This window comes from Mus caroli, chromosome 1 (genome assembly GCF_900094665.2).
Source record: "Mus caroli chromosome 1, CAROLI_EIJ_v1.1, whole genome shotgun sequence".
Classification (NCBI taxonomy): Eukaryota; Metazoa; Chordata; class Mammalia; order Rodentia; family Muridae; genus Mus; species Mus caroli.
Genome location: NC_034570.1, coordinates 152,965,194 through 152,986,237, shown reverse-complemented (window position 1 = coordinate 152,986,237; position 21,044 = coordinate 152,965,194). Strand labels below are relative to the sequence as shown.

Genomic DNA, 21,044 nt, shown 5'->3' with positions numbered 1-21,044 from the left:
TTTTGGGATAGCATTGGAAATGTAATTGAGGAAAAGATGTAATAAAAAAATAGTTTTATATGAAAAAAAAGAGTCTAATGCAACCCTTAATTTACTTTTTTTTTTAAAAGTTGAATGCATTAAAATCTTTAAAATGTTGCAAGCACCTCATTTGTTCTAGCAATCACATTATCTTCACCAAAAGACCCTAAATGTTCAGGGAATGTTTATCTGTTGCAGTTCCCTAGGCCTTTTGTACTGTGAATATGTCTCTAATAAATAATGACAGGAACATCTGTGCTTTATGCAGGCCGTTTGGTTGAAAGGTCCATAGACCTTCAGAGTAAATGAGAAACTTCTTCCCCAGATGAGCCCAGACTGTGAACTTTGAATGTAGACACAGCCAGGTTGATAGTGTTCGTTAGCAGTAGACTCTACTCTTTCCGAGACTGGTTGCTCTTGTCCTGTTATGCTGTAGGCAAAGGCAGACACAGTTTTCTGTGGTTTCTGCTTTTAAATATATCCTGACCCTGACCATCTCCATCACTCCTCCTGTGGTCAAAAGTTCCAACTTGTTTCTTCTGCCTTCCTCTTGGACTTCAATCACTAGTCTAACTAGCTGCCATGATCCTTTTAAGCTGTAGTTCAGGCCATGTCACCTTCTGCACGAAATATTTCAGTTTCTCTCCAATATATACATAGAAGCTTCGATGGCCCACACTCCCTTTTCTCTTCATCTCTCTCATCCAATCCTCGGTTTCTCCACCCACTATTCCTTTCCAGCATGCTCTTATGACATCTTCTATGTTGTCACGCAAATCTTATTTTCTCATCGATGCTTACCTTGAACCACTGTTGAAACCTTATTTCCAGTAGGGTTTACAGTACAATCATTTAGGATTTTTTTAAGCCTTTGATTTAAAAAACAAAAACAAAAAACCAAAAAAACCAAAACCTTTAAACCTCTAAAATTCTCTGCTTCTTTCTTCAGGGATAGCTTCTTTATGTTGAAATACAAAATTGGAATAGATGTAAACTACCACAACACATATTCATTCACAAGTGGAGTGGACTGAAGTTTTCCAGAGACTTTTAAAAAAAATGATAAATAATAGGTTTTCTGTGATCTTAAGGGAAAGGTCTTAAGGGTCAATTATCCCTCCTTGTATTTCCCTTCTGTCCCTCCCCTCCTCCCACTTATTCCCTGTTAACCCCTTCCTGCCCTCACTGTTCCACCTGTGTCCATTGTGACCCTTCCACATGTGTGAATACAAAATGGAAACCAAAATTCTACAAAATATACAGCTTGTATATGTGTGTATGTGTATATATGCACATTATATATGTGTATATTTGTGTATGTTTGTGTGTATTTGTATATATATATGTATGTGTGTATGTATGTATATGTATTTGTGTATGTTTATGTATATGTGTATGTGTATATATGCACATTATATATGTGTATATTTGTGTATGTTTGTGTGTATTTGTATATATATATGTATGTGTGTATGTATGTATATGTATTTGTGTATGTTTATGTATATGTGTATGTGTATATATGCATGTGTGTGTATGTGTGTATATGTGAATGTGTATATATATGTGTGTATTTGTGTATGTTTGGGTATATTTGTGTGTGTGTATATATGTACTTGTGTGTGTATGTATGTACACATGTATGTGTGATGTGCTTGTATGCTTCCAGGCACAGTCTGTTGGTTTTGTATTCTAAAACTATGTTGGCCATGACCTATAAAACTGGTCTGATAATTTACTTAGTGCCTACAACCCCAAACTTAAAAGATATGGATGATTGCTCTTCAAAGTCTCTGAACTCAGAGGATAAGCTAGGACTCGTACGTGCTAACTTCCAGAACACAACCCATGGAGGGTGATGACGGGAGTTCACGACCTTCTGAGGCACTGGCATGTGGCTTCTGAGGAGAATTGTACATTTGCATTCATCATAACAAAGGTGATTAGGTAATTAATTTGATATTCTTACAATTTGTTGATTTGTTAATATCCGATTTCTTGAATGAGGAATACTTCACCCCACCTGCTGTGTTGAAAGGTTTCTGTTTTATCTTTTCTACCAAATTTCAGGAGTTTTAATTTTCAGTTAATTGGTGTTTATTTTCCTTCGGAGATTGTCTTACGGTTTGCTAGAGTCACAGAACTTACGGAATGTCTCTCTATGTTAAGGGATTTTGTTGTGATGACTTACAGCCTGTAGCCCAAGTCCCCCAACAATGGTCAGCTATGGATGGGAAGTCCAAGGGTCTAGTAGTTACTCAGTCCCACGAGGCTAGTTGTTTCAGCTGGTTTTCTGCAGAAGGAGGTTCCAACAGGTGTGCTGGCTAGTAAGTGCAAGCAGACGAAGAGCGGGTCTTCTTTCTGCCAATGTCCTTGTGTAGGTCTCCAGCAGGAGGTGTGGCCCAGATTAAAGGTGTGTGCCACCATGCCTGGATCTAGGATTTACTTTGTTGCAGGCTGACCTTGAACTCAGAGATCTCCTTGCCTTAGTCTCCTGGGATTAAAGGTGTATACTACCTTACCAGGGCCTAAGCTTTTCATGGCCGCTGTGCCTCAAGATCTCCATGCCAAGATCCAGGTCAGAAACTTGTGTCTTCCAGCCTCGAGACCTGCATCACAGGTGTCCAATTCTGGATTGTAGTTTATTCCAGATAGAGTCAAGTTGACAACCAGGAATAGCCATTACAGAGATACTAAATATTAACAGTGAAAGAAAATGTGCAAGGGTGAAAAAGTAATTTGTGCTTCATGATTTTGAAGTAACACACCATTAATTCATTACCCTATGTAGATACATAGTTAAAATATTACAATGTTTTAAATGTATGAGCACAGAAAACATGATGTCAGTAGCAGGAAGCCACAAGATTATATAGAGCGTGCATTTGGATTCTGCACATCTTGACTGACAGCCTGCCTCAGAGATGGAAAGAGTGTTAGAATGAGTGGGGGCATTAAAAGATATTCCTCCAGTCCTTACATTTTAGAGAGGCAGATACTTGGTCTCTTACAGATTCAAGGGTGGGGTGAGCTCACAGCTGGCACCCAAGCTGATTTCTTGGCCAATGCCTTGTCTACACCAGCGCCTCCCTCTCTGTTGTGATAGTGCCTGTCCAGATCCACACTGCTGTGCACTTACTCATGTGTGTGGTTTATGCTGTCAGACCTCTTCTCACAATGCACACATTGAACTGCACATTTTTACCATTACGGGTTTTCTCTTACTTGCAGTTATAATTGGAACAATTAGAGATGCGTCAGTGGAAAGGCAATGAAAGAAGGCCATTAAGGGCTAATAAATGCCTCTCCTCATGGGAATGGAGACCTTTTCTTTTCTAAAAATTCGAGCTCTTTGCTGTGGTGCTTTTAAGTGGCTAGAAATAACACTTGCCGCACGCGTGTGGAATACTCTGGATACCAGGAGGTTCGGTTCATTCTGTGTTTGAATCAGGCACTCTGTGGTTGGAATGTGTGCTGAGTCTTTTGCTGGGTTTCAAGATCATTCCATGTCTTGACTTAACCCTTTATTGTGGAAGAAGGTAGAATGATCTAGAGAGTTCTCAGGGAAATGAAGTCTTTAGGTAGCTAGGGACTCTCAAGGAAGGTGAAAAGATTAAAGGTCTATTTTGACTGATTTTTTTCTTTCACACTACACACAAATTTACACACACTATAAATAACTAGATGTAACTTACCCTTAATGCAAATGCCTATGGCTAGCAAGATCACCGTTTATTGTTGTGGAGAGATATACATTTTAAGGAATATGACCAAACAATTAATTACTAAATAAACATCAAGGCAACTTACTGTGCTTCTGACAACACAACCTGGTAATGACTGTGACGCTGAGAGTTAACCTTTTCTGACCTCTTGCTGTTTGCTACGTGTTACTACGGGTACTTCCATTTCTTCTACAATTTCAAATATGCTGAGTGCTGTAACAACCAAATACTATTTTTTTTGTAACTCATTTAGTAAAACTTACATTAGCCAGAACTCATTTGTTGGCAAACATCACCTCAGTGACATGGGACTATTCAGTTTGTGTTTATCTCTCTTAGCGAGTATCCATGTTTTGCTATAGAAATACTGACATGTTTGACACCAGGTATCATTTCAGATGTATTCACTGGAAGTTTTTATTTTTCTCCTCCTCTTCTCCCTTCCTCCTCATCTTTCCTTCCTATCCTTCCCTCTTCCTCCCCTCCTCCTCTTCTTCCTTTTCCTCCTCCTTCTGTGTGTGCATGTGCATATGCACAAATATATATTCACAGCATATGTATGTATGAACATATTCATTCACAAACAAATATATATTCACAAACTTGCATATATATGTGTGTGTGTGTTTGAGAGTGTAGGGGTCTGAGGTTGGTATAAAGATATCTTCCTCAACCATCTTTCCACATAATTCACTGAGGCAGGTTCTTTACTGTAGCTTGCCAGTTTGACTACTCTCTCCATCCAGCTTGCTCTAGAGATTTCCTATCTCTGTTCTCCAAGGCTGGAATTGTAAGTGAGCTGCCATGCCCATGTGGAATTTTCATGTGTTCTAGAGACCTGAACTTTAGTCTTTACATTTATTTGCTAAGTAGCCAGAAAGAATTTATTGATCTCTTTTTATTCCAGTATGTTCTATTAGCTACTATTAATATACTTTAGAATTTGAAGGTATTGGTAATAGTTTCCACAGGCATTCATTTGGAATATAGTTTCATGGATAACAATAAGAAATAGCAAAATGCTTATAAATATCTTTTTTATACACATATACATATCTATTAGACATTGAGCAATCTTCCCCCTCTTTTACTCTTTCCTTCCTTAAAATACCAGTAAATGATAAAAGTAAAAACAAAAATGATTATAAAATAAAAACAAATATATGAGGTGAATACTTTTGAGGAAAGAAAATGAATAATAGAGCATATAAGTGATTATTATTGTCAACTTCATTGGACTGAGCGATACCTGGGAAATTGTTAAAGTGCACCTTTGTGGGTATCTGAGAGTGTTCATACTGTGATTAACCACCAAGCAATAGAGAGCCACCCTGTATGTGTTTGGCATCGATAGGCTTGTGGTCCAGAGGGAATAAAGAGGAAGGAGGAGGATGCTCTGTACTCTTTTGCTATAAGGAGCAGCTCTGCTCTATCACAGCCTTCCCACCATGATGCTCTGCTTTATCTGAGGCTCAAAGCAGTGGATCCAATCAGCTGTGCACCAGAGCTTCTGAAACCATGAGCCAAAGTAAAAACCCTTCCTCTCTCAGGGTCCCTTCTCCCAGATGTTTGCCACAGTTTGGAAAAGCCTGACTAATACAATATACATGAAATAGCTTTCTTTTCTTTTCTTTTCTTTTCTTTTCTTTTCTTTTCTTTTCTTTTCTTTTCTTTTCTTTTCTTTTCTTTTCTTTTCTTTTCTTTTCTTTTCTNTTTTCTTTTCTTTTCTTTTCTTTTCTTTTCTTTTCTTTTCTTTTCTTTTCTTTTCTTTTCTTTTCTTTTCTTTTCTTTTCTTTTCTTTTCTTTCTTCCTTCCTTTCTTTCTTTCTTTCTTTCTTTCTTTCTTTCTTTCTTTCTTTTTCTCCAACTCATCCTATGAGGTTTATCTTTTTAGTAAATTCACCAGTTTTAGTTTCTAAAGTACAGAGTTGATTGGTTTGCCAAGTCTGTGGCAGGTGCTATGCTAGACAGCCCTGCCCTAAGAGAGCGTGTCTAGGGAGGGATGTGCTGGAGGAATCTTGGGACCTTGAGAACAGAAGGGAAAAACATCTGGTTATCCTGGCATATCCAGAGATATTTCTCATGGGAGGGAGGATCTGGTGAAGAAGGGGACATTGGGGAACGGCTTCTGTGGTAAGCATCGACACTGAGACATCCAAGCAGCCTGAAATCACTTGAGAGATTGACCTAATAACACATTGAAGGAAATAATGGATGGAACTTCCAGAGAGGAAGGGCTGGGTCTGAGAACTCTTGGGTTAATTAGAAAGTCATTTCCAGTCTTTATAAATAAGCAGGATGTGTGTTCTATCCTGTGGTACTCTGTTTTGTGTTTTGATGGTGAAATTGCCCAGTGCTATCTGACTTTTAATGGTATATGTCATTTTTCTTTTAAAGTCTTAGAAAAATAAGAAACTAAAATTGTACAGTATAGGCCAGGGAAGTTAGCTCACTTCTGCTTTCTGCTATGAACCTCACTTCCAGTCCTGTTACAAGGAACAGTGATGGACCTTCAGGACCAAGGACAGATATTGAACCACTGAGCCTTTCCACGGAGGGGAAAGAGGGTAGTGGGCTGTCTGCACCACCCTTCGCCTGGTCACCTTGTAAATGTCCTTGTGTCCTTGAATCTTCTCACTGACTGGTTTGATCTGGTCCTCATGGGTTTTTGTTAGTCATTGCACAAAGGCTTGTGACCTTGGCTTCCTAAAAAGGGGGTAAGGAGTTTTGTGAGCCTGCCTATTGCATAGGATGGGTACGGAGTTCATTTCATCCTGTGCATCTTTCCAGTCTAGGAAAGGAAATTCATTGGGTTTGAGGCAAAGGCTGTTGGACTTTGCCTTCTCCGTATTTATCTCTTCGGGAACTCTGCAGGAAAACATGGCTTGAGGGACTGAATGCTGAATAATCTCAGATCTCTTATTTTCTGCCCCATAAAATATTATTGATAAGCCTGGTATTTCCCCCGAGGAGGTAAAATTGGTTTTTGGAGGAATCTTCTATTTAAGCTTAAATAACAAACATGTACATCAAATCTGCAGATAAACTTAAATTTATGATATCAAATTTGCGAAGGGAAACTGTGAGAAGGGAAAACAATCAGATAATGTTTTCATAAAGAGGCAGCAATGAAAAGCAAATTGCAAACAGTTGCCTGAAGCACCTCATTTCTTGTCCCCTCTCCTTCCCAGGGAGCATCAGGTTGGCTCCACGGACCGTAATGTTATCAGCGTCCTAGGTTCTCTGTGGTGTGTTCTCTGTTGTCCTGGGCACATGGCTTCTGTCCACAGGATCACCTTGCCTCTCTGTGTGGAGCTGATCACTGCAGTGCTGTAATCACTGACAACTGGCAGACAAAAGACACAGACAACTGACAGGCAGAAGAAAGAAGAGGAAGGGCAAAGAGTACATTTGGGTGAAATCAGAGCGTGTTACAGAAACCATTGGATGACACTCAGCAATCTCCAAAGACATCTTACCATGCAGAACACAGTGAGGGGCATGGAATTTGCAAGGAAGTCTGGAGATCATGGTTAATTTATTCATTAGCATTAGGCATCCTGCCATCCCCAGGGAAATTTGGGCTGTGCTAATAAGAAAGGAAAAATGGACATTGGATAGGCAACTAGCAGCCTACTTAATAGTCTCTCTTGCTATTTATTTTCATGTTAGTTAAAGAAAGTAAACTATAATGTGAGATTTTTGGGGAAAGTGATGCTATATCTATTTTGCACCACGACTCATTAATCTAGTGCTAAAAATTTATAAATAAGCTACTTTTGTAGCTTAGTATTTGTGTACAGAGGACTGTCTTCATTCAGTTTATAGATCTTGGATACAGAAACTTTACATCCTAAATGCTTTGGTGGGAACTCCTGATCCATGATTAATTTGGTTGATGAAAATGTGTTGCTTAGAAATTTTGAGTTTTCTGAGTGAATGTTCCTGTTTTTTGGATGCATAAAAGAAGCAAGCTTTCTGTAATTATGATCTTGCATTTCCCAAGTGAAGTGATGTTAGCAACGGTCACTTTATAGAGTGACCGGTATCGGCAACATGTGATCTTTTACAAACAAATGCTAATATCCTTAATGTGGCCAATAATGTATGTGAGGGACGGAAACTGCAGTTTCCCAAAGAATCTGAGGCTCTTGGTGTTATGACTTTCTCCAGCTGAAGTGGCAGTGTAGGCTGGTGAGGCTCCCGTTCCAGAGGCATTTAACAGCACAGAGGCATTTAACAGCACATTCCATTCAGTGGTAGCATCAGAGCAGAACCCCAGCACTTCCTGGGGTAGGGCAGGCAGTGTTTAGTACTTATCTGCTTGTGTTTGCTTCTGCCTCCTCTTTATTTCTTCTTTCTTCTGTCCCTGTCTCTTACCTTCCTCACTTTCTTGTGAGGTGTTTAGAGATGTTACCACCACAGGGATTATTCTACAGTACATAAAACTATACTCGAAGCAATAATTTCAAGAGATTTTTTTTCTAGTATAAAGACTAATTTTTAGAAGTATGATATTTCTTGGATTAAAACAATTGTTTTCTTCAAATTCTATTTCATGTCTTTATACAAGGAGTAAGGCAGATCAACACTGTTTCATACTTTATACTTTGGTGAATACTCTTTTACTTTAAATGTGCATATTAAATAGCAAATTAAATTATTTCAGGCAATATTTAATAAATTGAAAGATCTGCTGTTCTTTCATTCATATAATGCCACTTAGCTATTTTCCAGTTGTAGAGGCAAATTCAAGACTGCTTCCTCTGTGTGTTAAAAACTCTAACAAGCAACCAGGAGCCTGGGTGAAAGAGGAAGTAGAAATTTAATGAAATACTTGGACATCTAATTGACTCTGGAGGAGCACATGGGACAGAAGACAAATCTATGAACAGACCAGTATTTTTTGAGAGCGTAGATAGAGGCTGTTGAAGTTCTAGTAGGACCCGGCCAAAGGAAGCTACTGGGTCAAGAGTTCCAAGCACAGGTCATGAGTATGATTGCCAAAGCACCAAGATCATTGGTTAATGGCCACTTACCTCTTTGTTGTAGGAAGCCATTTCTGTATTTATTTGCTGTCCAGAAGTAAATACTGTGTAAACTTTTTTTTGAGACAGCAGCTACATTCTCCTGATGGGGCTTCCAAAGTTCAACCATTTCCGACTGGAGCAAAAATACTATTTCTTGGCAACCAAATCTGAAAAGGCCAGTAAAAAAAAATGCTACAAATTCCATTCTTTTTATAGGATGATAGAAATGATTTTTTTCTTTTTTTCTTAGGAATTATGAAAGTAGGAAAAGCATATACTTATTGTCTGAAAAACTCATGTTTAGACTGGGGTGACAGGCGCTTGGTTGGTTAGTTGGTTGCATGGTCATGTATGCAGTTGTGTGTGTGTGTTTTAAATGGGGCTTCTACCCCCTCTTATCTCTTTATGTATGTGAATTAGACTATAATAAAGAAAACACATGTATTAAATTAAAACTACTACTGAAGGTACAGAATTGGTGCCCCGACTTTAATGTAGAAAACTCACTTCCCCGTAAGACATGCTGACAGGAGACAAAAAGCCAACTGTCTATGGTGCAGAAGAAATGAAAATCAAGGGGATGATTGCACTCAGTGGCTAATGAATTATTCAAGATTGTTTGTGTCAGTGCCTGGCTTGGTGTGGACGGAGGCAGGGATAACAAGCTGAGCATTCCAAACCACTGCAGCTGGTCTGCAGCAAGAGGGTGGTTCAAACAGGGTCTGTGGCCCCTCGGCTCAGATGCCATTCATAAAGTGCTAACTAACGTTTTGTAACTAGGGACTGAGAGCATTGATTGCAAGAGAACACTACAATATTAGGGGGCGCACATCATGACTACGGCGTAGCAATAATCATGGCAATGTGAATGTGCATTTTTATGGTGCTCAGGTTTTTAATGGGTGGCCACATGCTGCATTTCATTTGAGCCATACGATCTGGTTTGTAGTTAGAATTACTGAAACACGCTTAGAGAGAATTTTGCCTGTGCAGTGGGGAAGCCGGCATCATAACCAATGTTCTTTGTCTCTCCTTTGGGGTCCTCTGCCCTCAGCTCATACAGCGGGAAGCTTCTGGACCTAATTTTGCTGGGTCATCACAAGGAGGTGTGTTTTCAGGGGGCCAGATTGACACCTGCTTCTTTATTAGAGAGAGATTTCTTATACTAGAGGCTCCTGTGAAACAGGAGAGAATTCCAGACAGCCAGATTTCATCATCCAATGTCCTTCTGCTTGGGGAGAGTATGTATTAGAGGCAGGCTGTGAGTAAGGAGGAGGCTGGACGGCTGAATCCACTGATTCCTCACAATGCAGTGTTAGGCTTGGCTGCTTAACAAAAAAGGTGGAGGGCTGGAGAGATGGCTCAGAGGTTAAGAGCACTGACTGCTCTTCCAAAGGTCCTCAGTTCAAATCCCAGCAACTACATGGTGGCTCACAACCATCTGTAATGAGATCTGGCGCCCTCTTCTGGTGTGTCTGAAGACAACAAGACAACCACAGTGTACTTACATATAACAATAAAGAAAATCCTTGGGTCCGAGTGAGCTTACGTCCTAAGTACAATTCCCAGAAACCACATGATGGCTCACAATCATCTGTATAGCTACTGTGTACTCATATACATAAAATAAATAAATAAATAAATCTTTTTTTTAAAGGTAGAGAAAAGCATTAGAATATAGTCCGGTTTGCTTTTAGCCAGATGCCTAAAACCTGTTAGTTGTTGAAAGTATTATTTATGTTTTACGTCAGCCATATCCAGAGGAGTTACATATTGTGTAAATGTACAGTCACAAAACCAAACTGAGACAGGCTCCAGTTGGAGGGTATAAAGTCAACAGGTCTCTTCGCCCCCTTCCCCTCCTCTCCTTTTCTTTTCCTCTATTCCTCTTTTACTGGAGAACATTTCAGTTTTTAAATGGCAGTATTCAGGCAGTTAAGACCCAACGTTTCTCTTTGGCATCTATAAAGCCTCAAACTTCATTCACAGAAACACAGATTATTCTCTTCAGCTTTCTACGCTGGTGTTTAGCCTTCCTTTCATTCATTTTGACTTTCAAATGAACTCCTTCCCTTTTGGTTGTAGGCACAGAACATAGCTGCTCTGTTCCATGTTTTTGTTTCTTGGTTTGAGACAGAGTCTCACTGTGTAGCTTAGCTGGCCTTGAACTCGGCATTCCCCTGCCTCACCTCTCTGAGTGCAGGGGTTACAGATGCATACCACCATGCTCAACCAAGGCAATTTTATTTGCAAATAAAAAATACTATTTATTTAGGAGGCATTTTTTTAAGTTCAAATGCAAACATATTTCCTCATTCTTCTTGATTTCGACAGCATATAGTAATTTCTACAAGTTCTTGGCCCTTGGGGCTAAGGAATACGGCGTTAGCTTAGTTTAGGGACTGTTCATTATAATAAACTCTTTCGGAACGTATTTTAGCACTTACAAACTGATGTTCATAGAGGGAAATTTGCTTAGTTTTATTGTTGTGACTCTCCACTGAGAATATCAGTGTCTCTGGTGGCTCATGCTTGGAAACATTTCCTCTGACCCGTGTTTATTTAATAAGTTGTTGTGTGTGGAAATCTCCTTGTATTGAAGTTCGTTTTGAAGCTTCTGTGTTTTTCATGTACCAGTGTGACCATGGAGTTGATGAGCAAACCTGGCAAATGCTAGGGTCTCCGAGGAGTTTACCCCTCCCATCAAGCATTATAAGTATTCACCACTGAGGCTGGGTACTGGGTGTCTTGAGTTCTAACTTTTAGATGATCCTAAAACTGTTTTGAGACACACTCCCGCTGAATCACAGAGTCAAAGGTTTATTTTGAATAGAATTCTATGACATTCTCTCTACAGTTTTGAGGCACCGTAAATATGCTTTAAAAACTATGATATAAGCAGGGCTTGAGGCCAGAGGATTGCATGTTCAAGACCTGTCTGGGCTACAGAGGGAGTTTAAATTTAGATTGAGCAATGTATTGAGACCCTATCGCAAAATAAAATGTCACTAGAAGGATGCAGATATATACAGGTCAGCAGGAGACCTGTACATTACACAATACACCCAGTGCCTTCCAAGTTCAATTCCCAATATACAGCAACAATAAGAGAAAACACCAACATAGACAAAAAGCTGAGATACAGGTGCCTATGAAGTTCTTGACATTGTAGAATCAACAATGATACATGTTATGTTGCCGTATAATGTAATGCAAACCATCCTTTGCTGCAGGTTTATTGGTGTGGTTTAGCCTATGTTAACATGTCATTTTCAACATAAGCTTTCTTGAAAGTCTTCCACCTGTCAAGAACAACAAGAACAACTGAAGTTGCAATATTTTTTCTAGTGTTAATTTCTACAACGTAATAATTGCTTCCACTTGAGACTGCATTTTGTGAGTCTTTTTATTGGAGAAAAATCTTAGGATATTTAGGGCATACACTATCATTTACCCCTTCATAATGGCCAGCATTTTCATGGTGCTAATATTGATGTTGAAGCCAAAGTCAATACTGATTTTGCAGTTATCAGAACTTCTGGGATTAATTTCAGTATCAGACCATTTTTAAAATTCAGATTCACTGAGCAGTGGTGGCACACACCTTTGATCCCAGCAGAAGCAGGCAGATTTCTGAGTTCAAGGCCAGTCTGGTCTAGAGAGTGAGTTCCAGGACAGCCAAGACTACACAGAGAAATTCTGTCTCAATCAATCAATCAATCAATCAATCAATCAATCAATCAAATTCAGATTCTCTGAAAGTGAAAACCAAAGGGCACCCCAGGGAAACATAAGCAAGCCTTTATCAATCCTACCTAGGTAAATGAGTGGTGTATTTTGTTGAGGAACTATGCAATAATGCATCCATTGCTGACTCAAGATTTATTTGTCTTTGAACTTTGCAAGTTCCCCTTTCATAGACGGGTCTAGTTGTCTTGAGACAGAGAAAGACTGGAAACTACCATGAGAATTACCATGGAGCCCGTTTCCAATCAAAGGATGCCTTCATCTCTTGTTTCTTGTTTGTTTTCAGGGACTTTCTTCCTCGAGGCTCAGGCATTGTAACCAGACGGCCTCTTGTACTCCAGCTTGTCACCTCCAAAGCAGGTAGGTAATGAATGAGTGAAGATGTTGACTGTGTGCGTGCACACGCTGCATGGCAGCTGTCAGGCTCACTCCTGGGTACTAGATGCCCCAACAAATCACTTCTAAAAGCATCCTGAGCAGCTGCCTCGTTTCTCTCTAGAATGCTCTTTGTTCTTCGGATCCCTCTGATTGCAGTGAAGAGGAAGCCTTACACAAATACAGATTTTTATCACTAGTTTCTTCTGCCAAAAGATTTGCTTATTGTAATCCACCTACGTAAGTTCATAGTGCCAAATAATCATGAACACTCCTTGGGTGCATACTCTTTTTGCAAGTATGTATATTATATGTGTGACTACTTTGCCATAAAATTAAACTATTTAGGTAACTAGAGAGATGGCTAAAAAGTACTTCCTTGTTCTTTCCCCAGCACCCAAATCAGGTGACTCCAAACACCTGCACCTTCAGGTCCAGGGGATCTAATGCTCTCTTCTGGCCTTTGTGAGCATTATATTCATGTGCCTGTACTCAGGCACATGCATGCATATAATTACAATTTAAATATTATGTAAGGGCCAACTGCAGTTTCTACTCATAGATAACTAATCAACTGCTGACTATTCTTTATGACTCATGTGTTCCCAGAATCCTTGAGAGCATGTTTTTGACTGTAGCTATGTGGCTTATATTTGGGTTCTTAGATCTCTATTTCTACCTTTATGCCAATACTATGTTGCTTAAATACCTTTACTCTGTATATATATATAATTTAACAAAAGAAATGCAAAAGGGATCAGGGAGATGGCTGATTGAGTAAGAGTGCTTGCTCTACACATAGGAGAACCTGAGTTCAAATCCATAGCACCCGTATAAACACTAGGCATGGATGCGTTGACCAGGGAGACAGAGGCAGGTGAATCTCAAGAGCTTGCTGAGCATCCAGCCTAGCCAAAACAGTGAGCTTCCCATTTAGTGAAAAACCTTGTCTCTCAACTGAATAAGATTTCATGAATATGCACAACATTTTCATTATTGTTGATGGTTGCCTAGACTGATTCCAGAATGGTCCCTATCAGTGGTACCAAAATGGTATAATAGTCCCATGACTGTTCTGGGTGTAACCAACCAGTAACTATCTCTCTCTCTCTCTCTCTCTCCTCCCCCCCCCCATTGAATTTGAGGCCATCTCTTATAGAAGGGAATTCATACTTGATACTGTAGACCTAGCCTAGAACACATGGCTAAGAGGGCCTTAAGCCTAGTAGGGAGCTTAGTATTGTTCAAACTGACATGGTGCTAACCTGCTATCCAAATAAAGAAACAACTTTCAGCCTTAATCAGAAAAACTTCCCTTCTCAGTGAATGATAATGAATGCAGAGCGGCCTGGCTGGTCAAGGTCCTAAGAATCAGTGAAAGTTGATTGCTTGGCCCTAAACTTTAGGACTTCTTCATCACCCTCTCTAAGATTTAGAGAAAGCAGAAAATATGTAGAAGCTAGAAGATGGGGAGAAACCTAGGAAATGCTTTGTTCTGGGCATGACACAGCATGATAATCATGATATTACAGCAATGGTGGCTTCCAGGACTGAGCTTACACAAGACTGAGACTGTCAACAGTCAATCATAGATTTGGAAAGAGTCATGAGGTCCTAGTGTTCACTACTGGATTATTGGTCTCTGTTGGATCTTGAGTGAGCACAGTCATTTTGTCAAATTGTGCCTGGTTAACTGGCCAGGCTCCAGAGGATAGTTCCCAACCTGTGGTCACACAGATGGTCCTGGTTAATCTAAAAAAGCCCATGTCCAGATGGATTAAGAATAGAATTGTACTATACTTCTTCCTCTTCCTCTTCCTCTTCCTCTTCCTCTTCCTCTTCTTCCTCCTCCTCCTCTTCTTCTTCTTCCTCTTCCTCTTCCTCCTCCAATAAATACTTCTTAAAGAAGTGTGTGCACCACCAGGCAAACTTCACTTTCATTGTGGAGCTTGCCATATAGTCAAAACCAGTCAAAATAAGTTTAGAGAATATTAGATAACAAGAAAGAGGACCAATTAGCACTTAGGAGGGAGAGGCAAGCTTGAGGCCAGCTTAATCTATATAGTTAGTTCTAGACCAGCTGTGGGGACATGGTGAGAGCCTAGCTCAATGAACAGAAGCAGAAGCAGAAGCAGAAGCAAAACAAAACAACTAACAAAAGTCAAAGAGGAGGAGAAGAAGGTGGAGAAGGAGGAGGAGAGGCAGAAAAGAAAACAAGGGAAAAGAGCAGGCGTGCTGTCACATAGCATATGTGCTTGACATTTAACTGGCAGGGATGGTCAGTAGGTGTGGAGGTGCAGGGACTGAGAAGGGCAGGAGGGAAAGCAGTAAAGACTAACGATGTAGTGCTGCTGCATGAGAAGAAAGCTGCTGGGGGCAGGGACAACCTCGGCCAGAGGCCTTTCATAAGAACACAACTGGAGGATTAGAACTTTAAGCAGAGGCCAGGGCTAGGATGACTGAGGGATGAAGGGTGGGTTAAGAGCTCCTCTACTTGTATGCAAGAATCAGGAACTTCTGCAATGGGTATGGGGTGGGGGCAGTAAAGCGTAGGGAGAGGGGCAGGCAAGCCTGTACTTGGACTGAGTTCAGAGACTCCTTCAATGATCTTCTTGTCATGTGATGTTTGTTGGCTTCAGGAAGAGGCCTGGCACTTATTGGTAATCAAAATCTTCTATTCCTAGTTTCCTTAGTTATGATTCATGTTCTTTTCAACCATAATTGCTCCTATTTGCAACAAAGACACCTCTTATGTTTAATTATATGTATTATTTACCTCTTGTCCCGGCAGAGAAATTTTATCCCTAATTTTAAACACAAGTAGACATATGATGTGTTGTATTCTATTTACTCATTCATCGTGACAGCCATTTAACAATGCCTATAACTATGGCCACCCTGTCATGTTTCACTGTCTTTCCATTCCTACCCTACATCTTGTTATAACTCCTTGCCCCCTGACTTATGAATTCCACTGACTTATTTACATATCTTTCCCTATTCGTCCATTATTGTCAAGTCACTGAATGAACAACAGATGATAAAATGAATCCTCGGTCTCTCTTGACTTTCTTCTATTGGATTTTGAAATTCTAAGAACTCCAATGATAGATTTTAGTGTTTCTAAGTAACAAACCAAGCTGACCTCGTTTTTCAGAGCCTTAGACTCAGGCACAGAGCTAGCAGGCACAGGTGGGAAAAGCTGGATAAGATCAGTGCTCGGAACTCACTGGCCCCTCTGGCCAATGGCGTGGAATGCCAGAGCATTGCGAGTATCCTGACCTATCTGTACTTGCTGTCCTGTCTTAATGCGGGAATATAAAAGCTGCCACTATGAGAACTCTTAGAAGGAACTGGAGTGCCCCAGACGGGTGCTATGCAGGAAACTATTAGTGACTGGCTCTTCCTTTTTTCCCAAGCCCTTTTGTGCTCTGAATATTTTGATATTTATCACCTAACCTTTGCAAGAGTTTTTCTGAAGTAGAACGTTGATTCCTGTTTTGGAAAAAAGACTCAGCAAAGTTAAACAGTCTCTCCACAAGCCCAGTGCTGTCTGGTGTGCAGATTGTGAGTATCCATAGGATAGTATAATCGTGGTGTTCACCAGATGCTGTGATGAAAACCCTTATATACAGTTAATGTATGTTCATAAAACATCATATACGATGCAAAACAAAATGCACATGGGTTTTAGTATATTCAAGAGCATACCATATATAACATACATTTCATATATTATGTGAAAAGCATAATGATAAAAATATGAAATCCTTTAGCTAATTTGTAAGTTCCTTCTAGTTTTTAACGTGCTATCCATTAAGTAACACTTAGTATCCTGCCTCTGCCTCCCGCTGTACTAGTCGCTAAACCAGACAACTGTTACTGATGTAGCCTTTACTGCACACCATTTGCTTCAGGACACTTAGTGCTTAGCATGGAAGAGCATTCCAAGAGATTATACACTACAGGGAGAAAGCAAGGAAAAGACAACCTGTTCTTTATTAATAAAGGTGAACACAGAAAGGGGCAGGTCATATGTATCAAAAGATGGCCTAGTCGGCCATCACTGGAAAGAGAGGCCCATTGGACACACAAACTTTATATGCCCCAGTACAGGGGAACGCCAGGGCCAAAAAATGGGAGTGGGTGGATAGGGGTGGTGGGGGAGGGTATGGGGGACTTTTGGGATAGCATTGGAAATGTAATTGAGGAAAATATGTAATAAAAAATATTAAAAATTAAAAAAAAAAGAAAAAAAGATAATTCAATTTGTTTCACCAATTATTATATGGTAGAAGGAATAGCAGGATTTCATTCCTATGTCACTTATTCTACTATTCTACTTCCTATGTCACTTATTGTGCACCAGACTTCACGTATCATAATGGCAATCCCATTTTGTTGACGTCATAGAATGTAGTGAGGGCAACCTCAGTAATGTCTGGTACTTCTGTTGGTTTTCTGGCAAACAAAACTGAGGTCTATAAAACATACTCTGCTGTAAAAAAAGAAAAGAAAGGGGCAGGTCACTATAAAACACGGTAGGAGTATTTCTAAGGTATGATCCAGGAGGCTGAGAGCCTGGGAAGACTTTGGTCAGTGTCAGATGAGGCCTGAAATGTCAGTGGGGAGGGAGACAACAGACCACTATTCATAGCCCTGCAAAACTGTCTCAGAAACCAACACACACACACACACACACACACACACACACACACACACACACACGAAGGAAAGGAAAGGAAGGAAGGGAGGGAGGAGGGAGGGAGGGAGGGAGGAAGCTAGGTAAACAAGCCAGAGAGAGCAAGCCAGTTAGCAAAGCCAGTTTACATGCATTTCTGAGAACACTTTTTTTAACAGCAGCCCTGACCTCCGTGGTCTCACCTTTGAGATTCTGTGATGGCTTTCCTCAGTGACAGACATAAACTAAAGCTAAGTAAAATAAACCCTTTGTTCTTCCAAGCTAGCTTTGATCAGTGTTCTATCATAGCAACCAAAAGCAAACCAGGACAGCACCTGTCTTAGTCAGGGTTTCTATTCCTGCACAAACATCATGACCAAGAAGCAGTTGGGGAGGAAAGGGTTTATTCAGCTACACTTTCCACATTGCTGTTGATCACCAAAGGATGCAGGACTGGAATTCAAGCAGGGCAGGAAGCAGGAGCTGATGCAGAGGCCATGGAGGGATGTTACTTACTGGTTTGCTTCCCCTGGCTTTCTCAGCCTGCTCTTTTATAGAACACAAGACTACCAGCCCAAAGATGGCACCACCCACAAGGGGACCTCCCCCTTGATCACTATTTGAGAAAATGCCTTACAGCTGGATCCCATGGAGGCATTTCCTCAACTGAAGCTCCTTTCTCTGTGATAACTCCAGCCTGTGTCAAGTTGACACAGAAAACCAGCCAGTAGAGCACCCATGTTCAAATAAGTTGTATATGGCTCATAGTTTATTACAGAATGGGTGCCAGTCAGTATTATGAATTCTTGGTTGGAACTGCTATACACAATCATTTTAATAAGAACGGAAAGCTGCTAAGGGGATTTGAAGCCTGTGCTAGAGGCTGATGAAGAGGTGATGTGCTGACTGTGCGGCAGGGGCTCTAGGAACAGCGGCCACCCCACCGTTGGTAAGGTGAGTCACCCATTTTGCTCTCAGGCAGGAAGAGAGCCACGTGGTTGGGGTGGTACTGAATAAGGTGCCTTGTGGGGATTACCAAAGGAATCACTACATCAGAGGCAAAGCTGGGCCTCCCGTGGCTGCTTGGAAGACACTGTTAGCCCAGCCTGACTTTGAGTCCTGATTTGTATGCAGTGACCAGGAGTTTTTCTTCTAGTTTCATAAATTATATATGAACAATAGAAATATTAGGGTGATAGCATTGAAAACAGTTGAAAGCTTCGTATCTCAGTACATGTTCAGACATCTGAGTCTGATCAAAGCCGGCCTTCTGGAGCAAGACAGCCTGCTTTCTACAAAGAATGGAATGCTAGTTTTTGCAGTAACAAATGAACCTCATGGTAAAAATAAAATACAACAGCAACAACAACAAAAAATCCCCATGTATTTCTGAGAACATTCTTTCTTAAGAGCAGCTCTGACGTTGTCAGGCTTCCCACTGGCTCTGTTGCTCTTCACATGAAGTGCAGGTTACAGTCCCCTCCACTGTGGTTATTTTTAAAACTCAGTACACACAGATGCCCTGGGGTTGGTCTTCAAGATATTCAGAGTTTTGATTCACTGGATCTGGGTAGGGCTCAGGAGCTGTATTTTAAACAGCCACCTTTGGGTGCTTAGAAGCACACTCTAAGACTGCTGGTAGTTTTGCCCAATCTCTGAGTTCTGATCTTTTCTTCACTTAGATGACTTCCCCTTTCTCCTTTAATAGGATCATTTGTTTGGGACATGACGTATCATTCTCTTGAAGTGTGTCTCCCTGTTTGGTCCTGGAATCCACATAGGAGTTCATGCCTATGCAGTGGTGTGGCAGGCACTCGTTCTGTGCTGAGCTGGGACCTCCTGCTCCTTGGATGGACAGTTTAGACATGGGCATCCTGACGCAGCGTTTCAAGAGTGTAAAGGACTTCATAGTCTATCAGAGGTTGAGATCCTTAAAGCCCCAAGTTGAGTTGCCACAGAGCTGATTGACTTTATAAGAATAAATGCAGAGTCGAAAGCCATGCTATGGGATCTGCAGCTAATTTGCCTCCATGAGCAGGTTTCTGCCTCCTTTATTCTTAAACATCCAGAATCTCCAGTGGCCCCTGAGTATCTCATGGATATCAAGTATAAAACATTGTTTCTGGGAAATTTAACTAGGAAAAATAAACCAGAAAAAATATGGGGGAGGAATTAAACTGGGAATAATAGTTGAGTTTTCAAAAAGAAATGGAGGCCCACTGGTAGAGAAGGAATCAAAGGTGTTCATCTTTCGGAGAGAGCTGTGGAATATTTTCTTTGAATTTTGGATACTGTGAAGATAAATAAATTCCCAAAGGTTTTTGATGAGAGAACATATTTGTTAAGTGTACAGAAATGTGCAGGCGATACTTGTGCTTGTCAGAATATTCTCATATTATAACCTACTTCACTGCAGTCAAAATAATTGTCTTCCATGGAATATTTTATAAATCTTTATTTTTATTTATGATTATGTGAGTGTATGCTCCATGTGTGCATGTGCCCTTAGAGGTCAGAAGAGGGTATTGGATCTCCTAGAGTTGGAGTTCTAGGTGGTTGTAGTACTGTGGACCCAACTCTAGACTTCTGAAAGAATAGGAGGTACTCTTGACCACTGGGCTAGCTCTCTATGCCCTTTTGTAGAATTCTATAAACCTTGCTTATCAGAGTTGGTGCTATCTAGGACTCTTATCTGAATGTACCTTAAATCTGGTTTGACTGTGTCACTACTCTTTTTAATATTTGCATCAAGAAATTCAAGAAGACTTTATTTTGTGCTTGATATTTCTGTGAGTGACTCCTATACCCTGCCTCTCTCCCCTTTTCTCTCTTCTCCCCATCCCTTCTTCCTGTTCCAATGTTCTGAAACTGGTTTTTTTGTTTTGTTTTTTACACATTTCATTTTGTTACCTATTTTCTGGGCTTTAGCCCTGCTCACTCATTAGCAGGCTTGAAATTTCTAGTATCCATGGGTCTTCTAATATAAACTCAATAGCAGTATTGTCAAACTTGTAAGGAATTTCAGACAAGCCAATGAGCTATTGTAAGTGAACAGGCCCAGATCCCACTTCTTCACAGTGAGAAGACTGCCCCTTAACACAGTGCATTTCCTTCTAGGGGAGCAATGACTAAGCTAAAGGTATTCATCTCTAATAAAAACAAAGGAACCAGGCACTTTGGTAGTCAAGCTGCCCCCGATTGTGAAGTCAAAGGCGCCTTGAATTGGCGATAATTTGATAATTCATTTCTTCCTGCTCCCCCCCCCCCAACCCTCGTTCTCCTGTAGGAGAAAGCACTGATGGTTACATTCTCCTGTAGGAGAAAGCACTGATGGTTACATTCTCCTGTAGGAGAAAGCACTGATGGTTACATTCTCCTGTAGGAGAAAGCACTGATGGTTACGTTCTCCTGTAGGAGAAAGCACTGATGGTTACGTTCTCCTGTAGGAGAAAGCACTGATGGTTAC

At 40.5% G+C, this 21,044-nt stretch overlaps 1 protein-coding gene across 6 annotated transcripts in view; it reads left to right on the top strand.

Moving 5' to 3' along the window:
- Dnm3 (dynamin 3) overlaps positions 1 to 21,044 on the top strand; it is a 462,213-nt gene that overhangs the window by 54,567 nt on the left and 386,602 nt on the right. For all 6 annotated transcript variants that reach the window (XM_029478106.1, XM_029478097.1, XM_029478095.1 and 3 more), the window contains exon 2: positions 12,809 to 12,882. In XM_029478106.1, the coding sequence (XP_029333966.1) occupies positions 12,809 to 12,882 (74 nt within the window). The remainder of the gene's footprint in view (positions 1 to 12,808; positions 12,883 to 21,044) is intronic.